The sequence below is a fragment of the Haliaeetus leucocephalus genome, unplaced genomic scaffold (genome assembly GCF_000737465.1).
Source record: "Haliaeetus leucocephalus isolate CR32 unplaced genomic scaffold, Haliaeetus_leucocephalus-4.0 Scaffold295, whole genome shotgun sequence".
NCBI classification, from domain to species: domain Eukaryota; kingdom Metazoa; phylum Chordata; class Aves; order Accipitriformes; family Accipitridae; genus Haliaeetus; species Haliaeetus leucocephalus.
The window spans coordinates 5,639,393-5,655,547 of record NW_010972731.1 but is presented as its reverse complement, the minus strand read 5'-3'; the positions used below and the strand labels follow the sequence as shown (position 1 = coordinate 5,655,547).

The 16,155-nt window shown below is 36.4% G+C and overlaps 1 protein-coding gene across 1 annotated transcript in view; it reads right to left on the bottom strand.

Annotated features, from left to right (window-relative positions):
• The window catches only part of SDK1 (sidekick cell adhesion molecule 1), a 410,390-nt gene that overhangs the window by 199,332 nt on the left and 194,903 nt on the right, over positions 1 to 16,155 (bottom strand). The window contains exon 5 of the mRNA XM_010570301.1: positions 8,856 to 8,989. Within this exon, the coding sequence (XP_010568603.1) occupies positions 8,856 to 8,989 (134 nt within the window). The remainder of the gene's footprint in view (positions 1 to 8,855; positions 8,990 to 16,155) is intronic.

Sequence of the window (16,155 nt, the reverse complement as noted above, 5' to 3'; positions counted from 1 at the left end):
AAAGCAAAAGATTTCAAGTCAGCTACTTAGAATACTCTAGGAGTATGGCACAGCAGAACGGGACTCATAAGAGATCAAAAGGTAATGCTCAAAAGGGGTAAATTGATATGTGAGTCTCCAGTAGCTATTCCCTTTAAAGCTTCAGAATCATGATACTTACATAAACTGAAATGCAAAGCCCTTTACAAATGCCTACAAATCGCTATACTTCTGTCTCCTCTTTTAGAAAGTGCATTGTATCTTGGGTGTACACGATAACAAAGAAATAAACAGTTCTAGGGAAAAGATTGCTTGCCAGTCCTACAGTCCTGGGAAGTGGCCAACATTGGATGTTGCTTGACTTAAATCTTCTGAGTTTTATGATTTCTATTACTGTTATCATATTATTTATCCACTTACTAGATATTAATTTTCATATTATCAGTACATATTAAAAAGTATTTCAAAAATCCCAAAGTACTAAAACTTAAAACTACTGACAGCTACTACTACTCTCACACCAACAATTAGAACTAATCATGAGTACAAAGTATTTAAACAAGAGTAAGAAAATTAGTTCACTTCTCACTGCAATGAAATAGAAGAGAGAAACCAAATAGAAATATTTTCATGGTAGAATGTGGTTAAGTTGGAATTGGACTATACTATCAATTTTACCATTTTTGCTCATGAAAGACAATTCAGTCTTGAGTAACCAGCATCATCTTTTTATGTCTGATCAAAACAATGGTTATTTCAGCAGCTTCCTTTCATCTTATTTCACACTAGAGTATTAGTACAAGACAGACTGAAGAAAAACACCAATCAAAAATGATACTTTCTTGGTAAATTCTGCAGCATTATTTAAAAAAATTTTAGGTGAATCAGTGAGACCGAAAAGTCTGCCTGTTGAACTAGCAATACTTTTCTGTCCAGAAAAGTTTTCTGGCATTTCTCTTATGTTGGTCTTCCAACAAATCATCACAGTTTGTTCAAGATGGCATTTTCCTGGATGGCATGTATAATTGATGTATGTCACATTTTATAAAATGATTGCAAGGTAAATTCAATTTTCTCTTTTCCTTCTTTGTGTCCTCTAAGAAACTCTTATCTCCACATATCAATTACAGAGCAGTGACAGAGATAGGATACAAATCACTCCGATGAATGTAATAGCAAAAGTGATTAGAGATAGGGAGAGATTAATTGCATGTGTCAGATATAAATAAAAGGTTTAGGAGACAACCCAGGATTTTGAGAGAGCGTGTGTGTATTCCAGATCTCTTACAGACACAAACCCCCAAACCTTATAAACAGACAAGCGTAACAAGAAGCTATGTTAAAATAATAAGTTAAGATTACAGAAACTTTAGCATTTGCCATTTTTTTAGAGCAGCATGCATAATGTATGTACATATGCCGAAGGAACATATGCTCAACTCGGGTGCATTTCCCTAGCTTCACCAGCTAGTGATGAGTCCCCATAACAACAGGGTTGTATTGTTGCATTTGGGAGAAAAGGAAGGAACTATTCTTTCCATAAAACATGGATTTAAAGCTTTATTACATTTGTTGATGCAATACGATGAAAATTAAGTGCCAGATATTTAAATATGTTTTATGCTGATTTTGGCTGTTTAAGTTCTCTTCAATAGTAAGATTGAAAAAAATCTTACAGTAAGTTTTCCATTGCAAAAAACTACTAGCAGAGGAGACACTAGTTTCCTGCAACAGAGGCTGCAGCAGATGGAAAAGTGCACCATGTGTGGCAATAGGTATCATCAAAAATAGTCCAGAGGAAGAAGAAATTGGAGACCAACCAATATTTCTGCTATCTATCAGAAAAAGCACCAATAGACTATTTGGGTAAAGCCAAAGAGTAGCTCAAGCTGTCACAGAGGTTTCTTGGCTCATCTTTATTATTCCTGCAGTTTAGCAATCTATCGTTTTAACCACAGGTTTCCCTCTATATCAGAAGAAAAAGAATTATGGAAAAGATCTGGCTGAAGCTTTAAAAAAAAAAAGTACCAACAATGAAATTTGGAGTCCAAGAATGCTGATAAATCCTGAACATCTGTTATTTCTTTGCAGCGTATATAAAATGATTCTACATTGCAATACAAGTATCACCTTTGCAGTAGATAATAGGGTAAACCATTGAGAATATCAGCTTCCACTGAAATCCCTAGCTCTGGATAAAGCTTAAACTAACATTTGTTCCAATATATCAAAACCAAATCTTTAACACTAACCCAATTTAGTCCTTTTTGTTATAGCTATATTTGTTACTAAATGCATTTGACTTAAATATATACATACATATATCTCATAAGCATGGTTAAGTTGTACTCAATCTATTCTCAAAATAATAAGAAACAAAGATCCCCATTTAAAATTGTACGCCCTTTAGTATTGAAACAGATTGGTGCTACAACTGAAGAAAAAGCATTAAGACAGAAAGTATTTTACCACGGTATTAAAGATGGCATTTACACAGAATTTATCCTTACGGTTCAGTTTTAAATCCTGAACACTTCTACACTCTCGTTCAAATTAACTTTTTGGATAACAAAAGAATGTTAAGTGACCATCAAAGCGAAAGGCACATATTTACTCATGAAACCACCCATGACACAACCACTAGGGTCTCCTTCCTGGAAATTCTGCTTGACAAAGAGAAAGCAAAGCCTGTGTAGAAAATGGGAAAGGAAAGAAATGTCATTATTTCAAAGAGTGACTTAAAACCACTGCAGAGAAGGCTGAGCTGTGCTACATTGGACTTCACCAGTATTTGGTCAGAACCTCAGGCGATCATGTACAATCACAGCACAGAAATGCAATTTCATTTCATCCCATATTCCTTCTCCTTCCTTGCAAAAAAACCCGAAACAAACAAAAAAAAAAAGGCAAAAAACCCAAAGCATCATTGAAGCACTAATTTCACTTCAACAGCACTGACCCAGAGAGGCTAAGCGAAATAAATTCCCTTGGCATGAACTAAAAACAGTTTGACAAGTTTATATAGCTTGCGTGAATCTGACCTCAGAATAGAAATATCTATTCCCTGGGGGTGCCAGCCCTTTCCTTTTTTTTTTTCCCCTGCCTACACCTGAAAGCTGGAACTAGGTATGAAAAATTCATGCAGCAGTGTGCTTGAAACGTATCAATGAAGGATCCTCAACATCTGCTGACTTGAACAAACCTTGATGGTTAATATGAAAAATTATGTTGGTGAAATGCTCTGTTCTAAAGAGAAGAATGTCTGCTCAGAATCTTCTGAAAACTTATCTTCTTAACAAACCTGACAGAAGGATGTCTCAAGTAATATTCTACCAAATACACCGACAGGTAGTATACCATTTTTTTCCCCTCCAATTTCTCTCCTAACAATGTAAAGAATATTTCATTTTTACAGACACTGAAAGTGACCTAAACATCTTGTGCTATCATAAGAACCTTTCTTTACAACAGAAAAACAAACAAAAACTTTCAGTGCAAAATCTGTACCCTGCAAGTCTGAAATACGACTCTTCCCTTCTGTAAAATTTATGTTTTGATACATTACACTGAAGAACAAAATAGGTGCCAACCAGAGACAAACAGGGTCTGTTTAGCCTCATGTTAATGTCTGCCGTAGTGGAATAAAATTCTTCTTGTTGCAAGTGGAAGCTGGGCAGAACAACATGACACCCTCATATTTTAAATTAATTGCAATGCAACCAAGCCAGGAGTTTAATTTTCAGTCCCCAACTTTTTTTTTTTTGTACACTTTTTTTTGTTAAGCATTGCCAGTGCTCAAGGGAAAAATTTATCTTTATTAAACGATAATCGGCTTTATTATCTTTGACTCTTCAGAAATGCTGGCTGGCAAGGTTTTTAAAATTTTCATTAATCTTGTTTTCTGTTTTTACAAAGCCTGCATCAGAAAAAGACGTCAGTCTGCAGAACACTCTGTATCTCCTAGTGTCATGAATAGGTCTCAAGACTATCTAATTTACTAATAAATCTATTGAAGCGACATGCATCTCAATATTTCACAGCTTAACAAGAAGGTCCAGAAGCGAGGCCCTGAATCGCAGTTCCAGATGATTAGCGCTGCAAAACCAACTGAAGCAGGAGTATCTAAGCTGTCAGAACAGCTTACACATACCCACCTTTTGCAAACTTGGCATTTAAATCATTTACTGGAGACACTTTCTCAAATTTTTCATAAAATGCTTTGACTAAGGTCTGAAATAGCAGCGCATAGTGTTAAAAGTTTCTAAGACTGGGCCAACGCAGCTTACATCTACAGGACTGCATTGAAATCAATAATAGAAAAATTTCAGCAGGGCTTTTCGAACTTCTTCTAAAGCAGCACCAGAGTCTTGCCACATCGTTAGGTAATTAAGTAACAAGGACACACATTGCGTACATCGTGGTGAATACCTCAGCCAGCTCCTTACCATGATAAAAAGGGTTCATAGGGAGCTCTTTTTTTTTTTTTACCCCCTCTAAAAAAACCCCACTTCTTAAACTCTGGACTTGTATATTAAAAATCCTTATGGTTTTATTAAGAAGCTCTTAACACCCCTGCCCCTTCTTTCCTCCAAAAAAACACCTTCATGCATAAATGGCACAGCCTACAGCAAAGTACCAGGTATCAGGTGTTTGGGGGTTTTTTTGTTTGTTTGTTTGTTCTTTTAAGTTCCATACTACAACCATAAGAAGTTTGGTGCAGAGTTTCAGAGAAATTTAGCTGATACAGAGTATGGCCTCAAAGGAAATAAGACTTTTATGATGGCCTTACTTTAATGAACACTTTGATCTTTAAGTGTCCTGCCAAGACTGGTAAGATGAAAAGCATGTCACTTTACCCCCTGACAAGCCAGAGTCTTTAGGAAGAGATCTGACCATCTGCGTAGGTCTGTCTGTGGGAGAACGGGCACAAAAGAATAAAGCCTAAAAAATTAAGGATCCGTTTAAGATATTATCATCAAACTTATTGCTGATAGATGGAAACAGGAAAGAACATTAAGGATTTCCCAACTGTTTTTACTGAAATGTAATATTTACATCTAAGAAGCTTGTGACAGCCCAGTGACATATTAACTCTCACACCTCTCTGGTTAAGTTGGGAAGTTCCAGCAATGCAGTTAATACTGAAATCCTCCAAAACAGTAATAGTGAATTTTCAACAGGGAGTGAATGTATTTGAGTCAAAAAGCAAACAGTTTTGTTACCATTTCTGTTGCCAAACTCTTGACTTTCAGACTTTCCAATTTTCCTAGCCACAATTTTGTGTTATTTACATGAAAGCTGGGACAGATGGTTAAAAAAAAGGGGGGGGGGGGGGGGGGGGGAAGATTTTCATTAGCTTGGTATACAGTTCAACTGATTTTAAGACATGTTAAATTTAGGACTAATTTATGACTTCTCATACTAATTTCAGATATGATGTTATTCCCCATATGCTGCCTGTTGGACATAATTTTTGTTTCACCAGAGCCTGTCACCTCAGAGATGATCTAATCCTCTTGAAATCAGTGGAAACATATCTACTTGAAAGAAATGACCATTGTTTTCAAGCATAGTTGGACTGGACCTTATGCTGTGACCTGGACTTTCAAATCAAGACACATGGTTTTAGAGGGCAGGCATGCAGGACACCACTGTTTAACCAAGCTAGGAACTCAGCTGTTAAGGAAAAATACTGCTCAATATTTGGATCTTCTGAAAGAGCGACCGTATCTGTTGGCTAATACATCTTTAGTGCAAAGCATATTTAAGGAATGAACTGTCACAGTAACATGTACTGGATATGTGTCTGAAAACACCAACGTGTCCTAAAGATATCTTAATTTTCATTAAACCCAGGCATTCTCATTCCTATGTTTTCAATGTCTGACCAACCTCAGAATGTAGAGAAAAGCAAAGCCAAGCACAGCAGAAGCAACACCGACAAGCCAGAAGGCTTTCTTTTGAAGCTATTTTCCAACTTCCATGCATTACTTTTGTAATGGGGGGGGGGGGATGGCTGGATGTACAACTTCATGCTGTTTGGGACTTCATGAGCTATAGGTTAGACTGACAAGAAACAAAGAGTCTTTACCTTTAAATACTCTGAGCCTTACTAGAGAATTCATCGTGACTGGAGCTTTTAGACTGTATTTTTGAAACATGTTCAACATCCTCAAATCTTCTTATTCAACATGTATCAAATATAGTTATTAATTGAAGGACAGTTTAGTATATTTTCCAGATGTCACTCAAACTCCATTTACTTCCAGCCAATTCAAGGCATTAACTTTAATCTGCAATATAAGGCCCTATAACTCATCTTCTGTTTAACACAGGGCTATACCTTTCTCCTACTGTCACTCTTCTTTTTTGGACCAGAACAGGACAGCTTATGGCTTTCTCAGCTGTTAGACCGATTCTGCAAATGTCCTTTTCCTATAGGCTGGAGCAAGTCTGACACTGATATCCTTCAAGGACTAACAAGCTATGCATATCTAACATGGTTCTCAGTGGATGACTGCCCTGGGAATTATCTATGGTGTTTCTTCCTTTTGCCCTCAATAAAAGTGGCAATACGCTGGCTGCATGCTGAGTCATGTAGCAAGGTTGTACTCAATAATTAATACGTAATCTACTCACACAGAGATTAGATATTCCACATTACTTGTGGTTTATTTGATTTTGATTAAATAGTTTTTAAATTTTATACATGTCCTAATGGAAAATGACAAGTGTCATCACTCTTAACACCTGATAAGATTCAGTGACAATTCAATGCGATATCTTCCATACCTGGATGTACCTTTAACAATCTGTTTCCAACCACTTGCTGGAATTCTTTATTACCCTTCCAAAATACATCATTTTTCTGCAACTATTCTCTGCATATTGCCTCAAGACTATATTTTTGCCTGATTATTTTCTGTTACCAGACCAAAAAGGTTTATTCACTTCTAATGTACCACATGTGTTTCTTCCTCAGATCAAAGTTCATAATGACCATGTTAATGTCATTTTCTTTACAGACACTGTAATACCTTTCGGCCAGGGCCTTTCTTCAACATGCGCAGCATTAATAATCCTGGATATCAAGATGACAATTTAAAAACCTCATTGGCTAATACTCATTTTAACAAGCAAATCCATTTTTGGCTTTCCATCTTGCCTCATTCTTAATTTTCTGTTATCCATTTAATCTTTCCTATTTTTCACATTCCAGATAGACTTTGCATTCACGGTATCAAGTCTGTATGCATTTTGAAGTGTTTTCTTTTCCATATGCCCGTATTACCTTCTGCGTTGCATAGCACTTGTTATGCATGCATGATCACAGACTATTTCTAGTGTTAATTAAGATATGAAATTAAAGTGGGAAGTACATTATTGGTCACACAATACAAACAATACAAATTTCCTCTAAAAATGAAATTACTAAAGTGTTAGCAAACCTCTTTATACTGTCAGAAATAATAATGTTTACAATCTACATACCACAGTACAGCCAGAATTCACAGGTGGATTTGGAATATTATTTCCACTTCAGAAAGATACACATAAACCTCTGAAAAGTTCATTTAGTTTATAAACATATCTGGGAAGAAAACACAGGTTTGTCTCTTCTGCTGTCTGTTACACCATACAGCTTCTGCCTTCACTGACTCCTAAGAGCCCACTAACAGGGCTTCCATTCTTTGTGTAAGAACAGCTTTTCTTGAAATCTGATTAGGAATTTTAGCAGAAAAATCATATTTTCTTCAAATTAAATGTTGCACAGGAACATAATGTTTTTGTTGAACTTCTGACAAACCAACCTAAGCATATTTCTGGAAGCAATTTGCCAGTTTCCCCGCTCAGAAACACAGACTCCCAAGTTTCACGGTTGTAAGGAAATAAGCCATAGGGATCGTCTCAAATCTAATGGTATCCAAGATCAAGAGATCTTGGGCACCTCATCATGCCAAGTGATCAAGAGCTAAAAGCGTTGCATCTTCTAAAAGCCCAAACCATAAGAGTAGCCTGTCAGAAAAGCTGCTCGTGTCATCAAAAATTTACCCAGTCATCTCCTCCTTGTCTCTACGTAGAGTCAAAAATAGAAACCTCCACACTCATACAACAGACTAACATACTCCCTGTATCACTGCTACATTAAAAACACTTTTACCAAATACCCTCAGAAAAGGAGTCAAACCATTCTACATATTTACAATATTAATTTTTCATACAAACACATTTACTAAATGTTTTACAATAGTTTACACATGCATATTTTTGCTGAATGTGCATGTTGGTATATTTAGTGTGCAGTCATCTTCCTGACCCCGTGGCTCTGCTGCTTTTCCCTCCCCTTTGCTGTAAAATCTACTCATGGAATACCTCTGCAATGGCAGGTGTTAATACAATTTGCACAATGTAAAATAACAAGTAATAACAATGAAATGCATGTTCCCTGGGACCCTGTGATAACTCCAGGTAAAAATAATGCCATAGACTGGGAATAGACTCATTAATAAAATTGCACTCAGAAGAGTGACTTGTTTACCTATGCACGATGGAAAACAATACATTATAAACCCCTGCATTAAAAAGAAATTATGATCACAACTTCACAACAAACAGCGAGGGATATCATGTACCTGCTTTGCACAAAATAAAGCACCAGACAAAAGGCTTTGAGGGTGATTTGTCGAGGGCGTACAGTCTCTTAGGTCCCTCTTATTGCACAAGGTGTTCAGTGTGCTCCAAATCAAGCGGAAAAGCTGACCTCCATTAAAGATCCAGTCCTTTGTAAGCAAGGCTCTTTTTATTAAGGCAGACTTTTATGAATACTGTCTGCAATCTCTGTATGACAGCATATTATCCAGAATTTGAATACTCACTTGCTACGCTGAGATGAATAAACGGACTTGTCTTGTTCTCCCCATTCTTTTCATTGACCGCCTGGACATAGTAGCCTCCTGCATCGGTCACTGATGTTTCAAGGATCACCAGCTGATTCTCCAGTGTGATGGCTCTATTTAGGAAAGAGAAAGATCACGCTGAAACCAGAAGAATGTTATCCAGTAGGCAAAAACCATACAACACCTCAGACTTGACAAACTGATATATATTCATTGGTCATCTAAATCAAGATGTTGGGGAATCAAAACCAGCCTGATTTCAAACACATTCACGAGTAATACTTAAGATCTTTGATGCCTCTAGGCCTTTTCTGTTTAGATCACGTAAGATGCTTATAGTGACATGCAGAAAGCTACAACATGTGAAGCTAGAACAGTTTGAATGGCAATAAGAAGTTACACAAGAAACGGCAAAAGACAACAGAGACCGATAGCCTGCAAACTGCATCGTATGGGTTGACGACAGTCCTGGCAGTATGCTGCAAAGTCAGTTTTACTGAAAACCTTCTCAACAAGTGAGAGCTAGCTTATTAAAGACAGACACTCAGGGAATAACAACACATAGTTTAGTGAAGAAAAAGTAAGTAAAAATCAAAGGCAGCAGAACATCAGAAGGTAGACTTTCTGTATTTATGGCATCACTACTTATCTCAGCATCACAGACAAGAACATTGGCAAGATAGAGCCTAACTGATATACACAGATGATTTGTGTGTAGATAGGGAAGGAAGAGTTTTCATTTTATCTAAAGCAGGTAGGAAAGCACAACCCTGTAGTTAACACTGGTGCAGGCCTGAAGAAGTCAATAAATGTCATTGTATAACACGAGTCTACTCTTGCTTAGGGCTGCTACATAACAAATGTCTCTACAAACTCCCTTGTAGGCACCATTACCCATTTGCACTGCAATAGGGTTGGTTAGTTCGCATTTTACATTCTTTGATGGTCTTTTCTTGACTATAAAAGATAAAGGTTTAATCTAGAGACAACGTATAAAAATTTAAGGGCTTGACTGAACAGGACATGTAAAATTTAAGGGCTTAACTGAACAGGACACAAGAAGCTCAAAAACCAGATAAGAATAAAAGAACACGTAAAGTTCCAGAGAAAGCCTGTGGAGCAAAGAGCTGACACTAATGCAGACTGGGACAGGCACAAACTTGGAAATCTGAATGCAAAACTTGGAGCAAGAAACTCCTACCTTCACTTATATTACTTGATGAGAAGCCCCATTGAGTTCGGCTGTGCTATTAGTCATATCCTTGAGCATGAGGTTGAAACAACATATAAAATTATTATACTGGATGAAACAAGTTCATACATCAATAGGCCTCAAAAAGAGTCAGTGCTAAGTCAAAGTATTTGTACACTAATCAATCAATGAACACTCCTGCATCTCTTCCTCCTGCTTTGGCATGGTGTGGTTAATATTAATAATTCACAACTATTTTGCTTTTGAAAAAGCATTTAAAAGCCATCGGGGATATCACACATTCCTACTGTAGCATACTAGTTTTTATGCATAGGAGGGGGCATAGAAAATTACAGTGAGAACATAGCAGTTTTCAAAGGCTGTGTGCATTTTATTGATATCACTTCAGTTTTCTAATGTGGATACAAAGAACACTGAATTTCTGTGTAAAGCTATCAGTAGACACCAATAAATAAAAATCTCCTGAAAAATATAAAGCTATATTTTCAGCTCTGAAATCAGTCATTGCACATCAGCTAAAGATCCTGTTTACGTTACCTTTATTGACAGTTTCTATTACAGAAACTACTAAAAAAAAAAATCACAGTATGATTTTTTGCTTTATTCAATGAACCTGTACTAGCTTAGTTGACTTAGAAAATTAATGAAGGAAACTGTGATAGATTTACAGAGTGGGTATATAAAATGCAATTAATATGACATTTGATAAAGCAAATAAAGATAAAATTCCAATGAAGTGCTAATAATTGAATATTAAAAGACAATGACATTTACATTCATTTCTACTGTAGTTTTAAAGAAAGCAGCATTAAAACATTGAAAATACTGAAATATATTTCAGACTGCTTTGATGTCAGCTGCAACTATACGCAAATTTTCAAAGGTGATCCTTGAATACTGGTGAGATGCACACTGCTACTAGCTGTATTAAACTGGCTGGAAATTCTGACAATTAAACCATTAAACTCATCATATACTAATCAAGAGCAAAGGGAATTAAGATACATTTATTAAGAAAATTGTTCAAATTGAAGATTTTTTTAAAATTATAATACACAAATATTTATTGGAATGTGAGCAAAATGTAACATTTGTGAGTGAAATGTAAGTAAATATTAAAGGTAAAATGAATATATTTGAATCTAAAAAGATCAGTGCAGAAAGGCTAAATATTATAAATTCCATGTTCAAAACAATGTGAAAAGTTTGATGTTAATTTGTATAGAAAAAAGAATTAGAAGTCAAAGAAACTAGTGAGGACAACTCTTCGGAGTCATCAATTACATAGTCAAATTAATGTTAAAATAGAAACCCCCAAATGAGTTATTGATATCTTAATAATTCTCTGAAAAATAGAACGTTTCAATTTCATTAACTAACAGACAGGTATAGAACAAGACACATGCCTTACACGCTGCAGACTCTGGGAGTTTTATTGAGATCAAGCATGAGCCTTGTGCATCAGGAAAATCAATTAGTCACATTTTAAGGACTCATTAATTCCAATGTTTCTAAACCATCTGACGATTCATGCCCCAGCCCTTACCAGGGTTGCAGCCACTTTTTGCACAACAGCTGCACAGAGTGCCCTAAAATTGGCTTAACATGTTTTCCTGGGTTTATTGTTTGTTTTCATTGTCTGATATAACTTTTAAATTATGACAGCACCACACTAATGTTCCAAGGAAAATCTGATTCCCGGCTGCTCAGTTTACCAGTATATTTGAGGAAGACGACTGCAGCAGATGGAATGGACCTGTCAGTAATTCATACCCAGCACAGAATTCATGAAAAATATAAATATTGGGTTTTTTTAAAGCAATATCGAACTTCACTCAATCTAACATTTTCAAGACAGGAGCAACCAGCAAGTAAACTCAGCAGACTGATCCTTTGGGATTCCTTAAGCATAGGGAAAGGAACATTTTAAATCATACATTTTAATAGAAGAATTTTTTTAAATTTCTCTGGAGCTCAGTGAAGCCTGTAGGGAACAGCAGCCAATATACAAACAGCAACATACATGTCTGTGAGTAGTAAGCAGTTATAATGGCAGATTCAGTATTATGATGTCCTACAGGCATGTCAGTGATACCTTTACCACAAAAGCAGCCAGAGACTAGAACAGATTGATCTGAAAGGAAAGGCGAGTTGGGTCTTTGAAACTACAAGCTGTGTTCATGACATGCTGCCTAAACAAAGACTATGGTCTGGCAGAATGGGAAAAGGCAGTAATGATGGAGACAAGTCATTTTATATATCCTGGTCTTCTGAGTATCTGAACACGTAAACGGGCACCTAATGAGGTTTTCATCACTTCCGTTTATTGCAGCCAAAATTTAGCGCTTAGATACACTCTGGGACTTTTAATTGTAGCCTTCCAAATTGTCAAAATACTGTAAAAAAATCTGGTGCAAATAATATTAAATTTGATCTAAAGCTTATGAAAGTTATTGTGTTAACATCAGTGGAACGTGAATCAGGCCTTTAGAAGTAAAGGGAATTTTCCAAAGGGGATACCATTATTAAGGCATTCAAGACAAAGTTTTTGGAGTTAAATGCATTTTTCCTGCACTGAAAATTGCATCATTTATTAAAATGCTGCAAATGAACTCTTCAGTATCTTAAATAGGTGGATTTCCATTATAATGTTTTTTTATGTGAAAGTACCAAAATCTACTCTACAAGTGGATAATTCCCCAAAGTTAGATATTTGTTAGGATATTAGTCTACCAGATTACACAATAAATAGATAATACTAGGTTATAAAAACACCATAAAATGAAAATCAGGGTAACCTGATTAGGCTTTCTCTTAGCAGGCTGCCATCTGCTCATGAACCAGCGTGCAATATTTTAGTACAAAGGCCTTCATAAAGCTTCTTTTCCAATTTTATCTCCAGCTAACACAAATATCAATCCCCCTTTACAAGATATTTTTTACTAGAAAACCTCTCTTCCCCTTCTAAAAACTTTTGTCAACATTACACAGCAAGCACCAATCTTTCTCCATGAGCCTGACACCACACAGTAACAGTGTAGTTAATAGAAAAGGGAGATTATGGAGTAATAACAACATAATTACTGAAAGACTTCCCCCATGGATTTCCCCTTTTGGAAAAACATACAGATACATTGCAGTCAAAACCACAGCTGTTCAAGTGAAATCCTGACTCAGAGTAGTGCATGCATGGCTTAACAGAGTGAGCATTTCACCACCCATGTCTCTTCCAATTCTGATGGGGAATTATTAATCAACATTATTTAAATACATGTCTTCCACAAACAGTCCATGTTTTTCAGGACTCAATCACAGCACAAAATATTAGTGTATGTGCTACAGAGCAACACGGCCATAGCAACAAAACACTAAGACCTGTGACTGGGTGCCAGTTTCACAAAATATTATTCAGGGTCCAGGTATATTGTTACCACAAAAAACCCACCTATTTATAAAATTTTTATACTTACACAGCTGCTGAATACCAAGTATAACTATACAAATTAATGCATTGATTTTACAATCAGTGCTAGTTTATACTATCGCTTCTCTAGCTATGCCATGGCACAACATGTGCTTGTGGGAAGTGACTGGGATTTCTAGTGATGAAAGGGTGCCAAGCTTATACAAGAATAACCAAGGCAGTCCTAATTGCCAGGCAGAGGTTGAACACGATCGTGAAATGAAGGAAGACTAGTTATTGACAGGTTTAGCAGATATATTTCCAGGAGGAAATGAGAGAAGGGGCAGAATTTCCATGTTTTAAGCTTGGCTTCCTTAGTCTCTAGCACTAGTTTTGGAGTGTGCAAGGTCTTGTTTTAATAAAGCTACAAACATTATTCCCACATTTGTTCATGAACACATTACACAAAACCTGTTCTGTGTAAAGTGAGTGTGAGGCTGGAACAGAAGTGGATGGAAAACCGTACCTGACAAATCGTCAGTGATCCACTACCTGACTGGAAAGCTGTATCAGGTAGAAACCCACAGGGTCTGTCTTTGGCCTGGCATTATTTAATGTTTTCATTGTTGTTTGTTGACTGAATACAGATTTCACTTACTAAATCTGCAGATAAAGTCCCAAAGACTCTGGAAGACAGAATCAGAATTCCAAATACAGAAGACCTGTTCAAGCCTCTCCACAAGACTGAGGTTCACAGTTCAATGAACAAGCTCAAAACACTGTATTTGAGAAGGAATAACTGACTGCAAAACAAGCAAACCTCGCAAGAGGGTGTGCAAACAGCAGTATCATTAGAAAATTTAAGAAATAACCCTGTTTCTTACACAATGTGACCTCCACTCAGTTTTGGCTATCAAATTTAAGCGTGTGAGATAGTCAAGAAAAATAAAACCCCAAAACCACACCAGAACCATCCACTCCCCCCGCCCCATCCAACCCCAAAGATTAATCCAGAAAATGTGACATGCAGGAGAATCCTCAAAAAAACCCCCAAAAGTTGTCACAAGTGTCTGCATATATGTACAGGACTGTTACAAAAACGTATCTCAGATTTAAGCAGAATCATCAAATATTGAGTCTTGTCATAAAAATCTTAGCAGTTTGCCCTCGCAAAAGCTTATTTTCAGTCTTTGGAGATAGGGGCTCCCAGAGAGGATGCTCAGATGAATTATCCCAAGTATATATTTAAAATCATGCTCAAATCAAGCAATTACTGGCCTAGAGTTTAAAAAAATCCCACAAAACAAAACCCAAGATAATCACTACATTAAGTGAGCAGGAAAGACATGTTTGCAGTGAGAGACAATGCTACCAATCCAGAAGCAATTACAGTAACAAACTAAGGAATAATATTCATAAGTGTGCTACTTATGTTAAAATGTTCTTTTTCTCCTCCCAGGTTTTCAGCAGCTTCAATTCTTATTTAATGCAACTTAATTATTACCATATAACTCTACTCCTTTGTTTTTGTTGGTTTTTTTTTTTTAATTATTATTACATTTTAAGCAACAAGACTTGGTACAGCTGATAGAAGTACCTATATGTGCTTAAATCACAGCTCTTGGGTGTTATCTTACTGAGCCGCACTGACGTGTGCCTGGATGTGCTACTCCAGCAACAGCAGTCCTCAAACTAGAAGAAAAATTCAGACTTTCAAGACAAAATATACAACTCAGTCAACAACAGAAACCAAAGGCTTGGAATAAAATAAAGTCAATTTTCTCCAGTCTCCTCCTCTTATAAAACTCTTACTGCATTCAAGACATTTGTAAACAGACCATCTATTTTCTTCTCTCTCCAGTTCATCATATAATCAACACATTGAACTCCACTTGCGACATCACTATCTGTTGCTATGGACATAGCTAGCAACGACTGGAAAGAAGAATAGTGGATTTTTTTTTAATATGTGTTATTTAAACAAAACATTGCGGTTAAAATGTATCATAGGTTGTTGATCTACACAGCTGGCTGACTTCACTGAAAGCAAGCACAAAGACTATTTGTAATCATTTGGGATTTTATAGTTCAGTTTTCGGATAGACAGACATGAATATTGCTCCACTTTATGATATTTCTCCTGAATTGATTATTAAAGGTGCTGTAGTTTTTTTTAAACACTGATTTTTTTTCCCCCCTTTCCTTCACTGTGAAAGGAAAACTTCTGTTATCAAATTATATCTTCACTTCTGATAAAACATGTCAGCATAATGGTATGTGGTATAGTGGTTTGTAGTCAAGTATTAAAGAGCTTCCTGTTGAATATTGTATCTTCATCCCATTATTTCACTAAGATATATACTACAGAATAAAAAAAGAATGCAAGGCATGACTGTGAACTGCACTAACTATAGAACAAATGAGCAGCGGCACGGCCCTGTCACAGGGCAATGCACTGAAGAGATAATTGATTATACAACAGTGACAAAGAAAACTTCAACCTCTTGACAGCATATTTAACAGATACATTTAGACATGCCACAACTGTGCCTGCCTGGATGCTCTCAACCTCAGTTTATTCATGTTCCTGAATCTTCCTCAGCACCACCTCTACCATTTTATTCCTGATTCCACACATACCTCCTTCAAAACCATCTCCATTT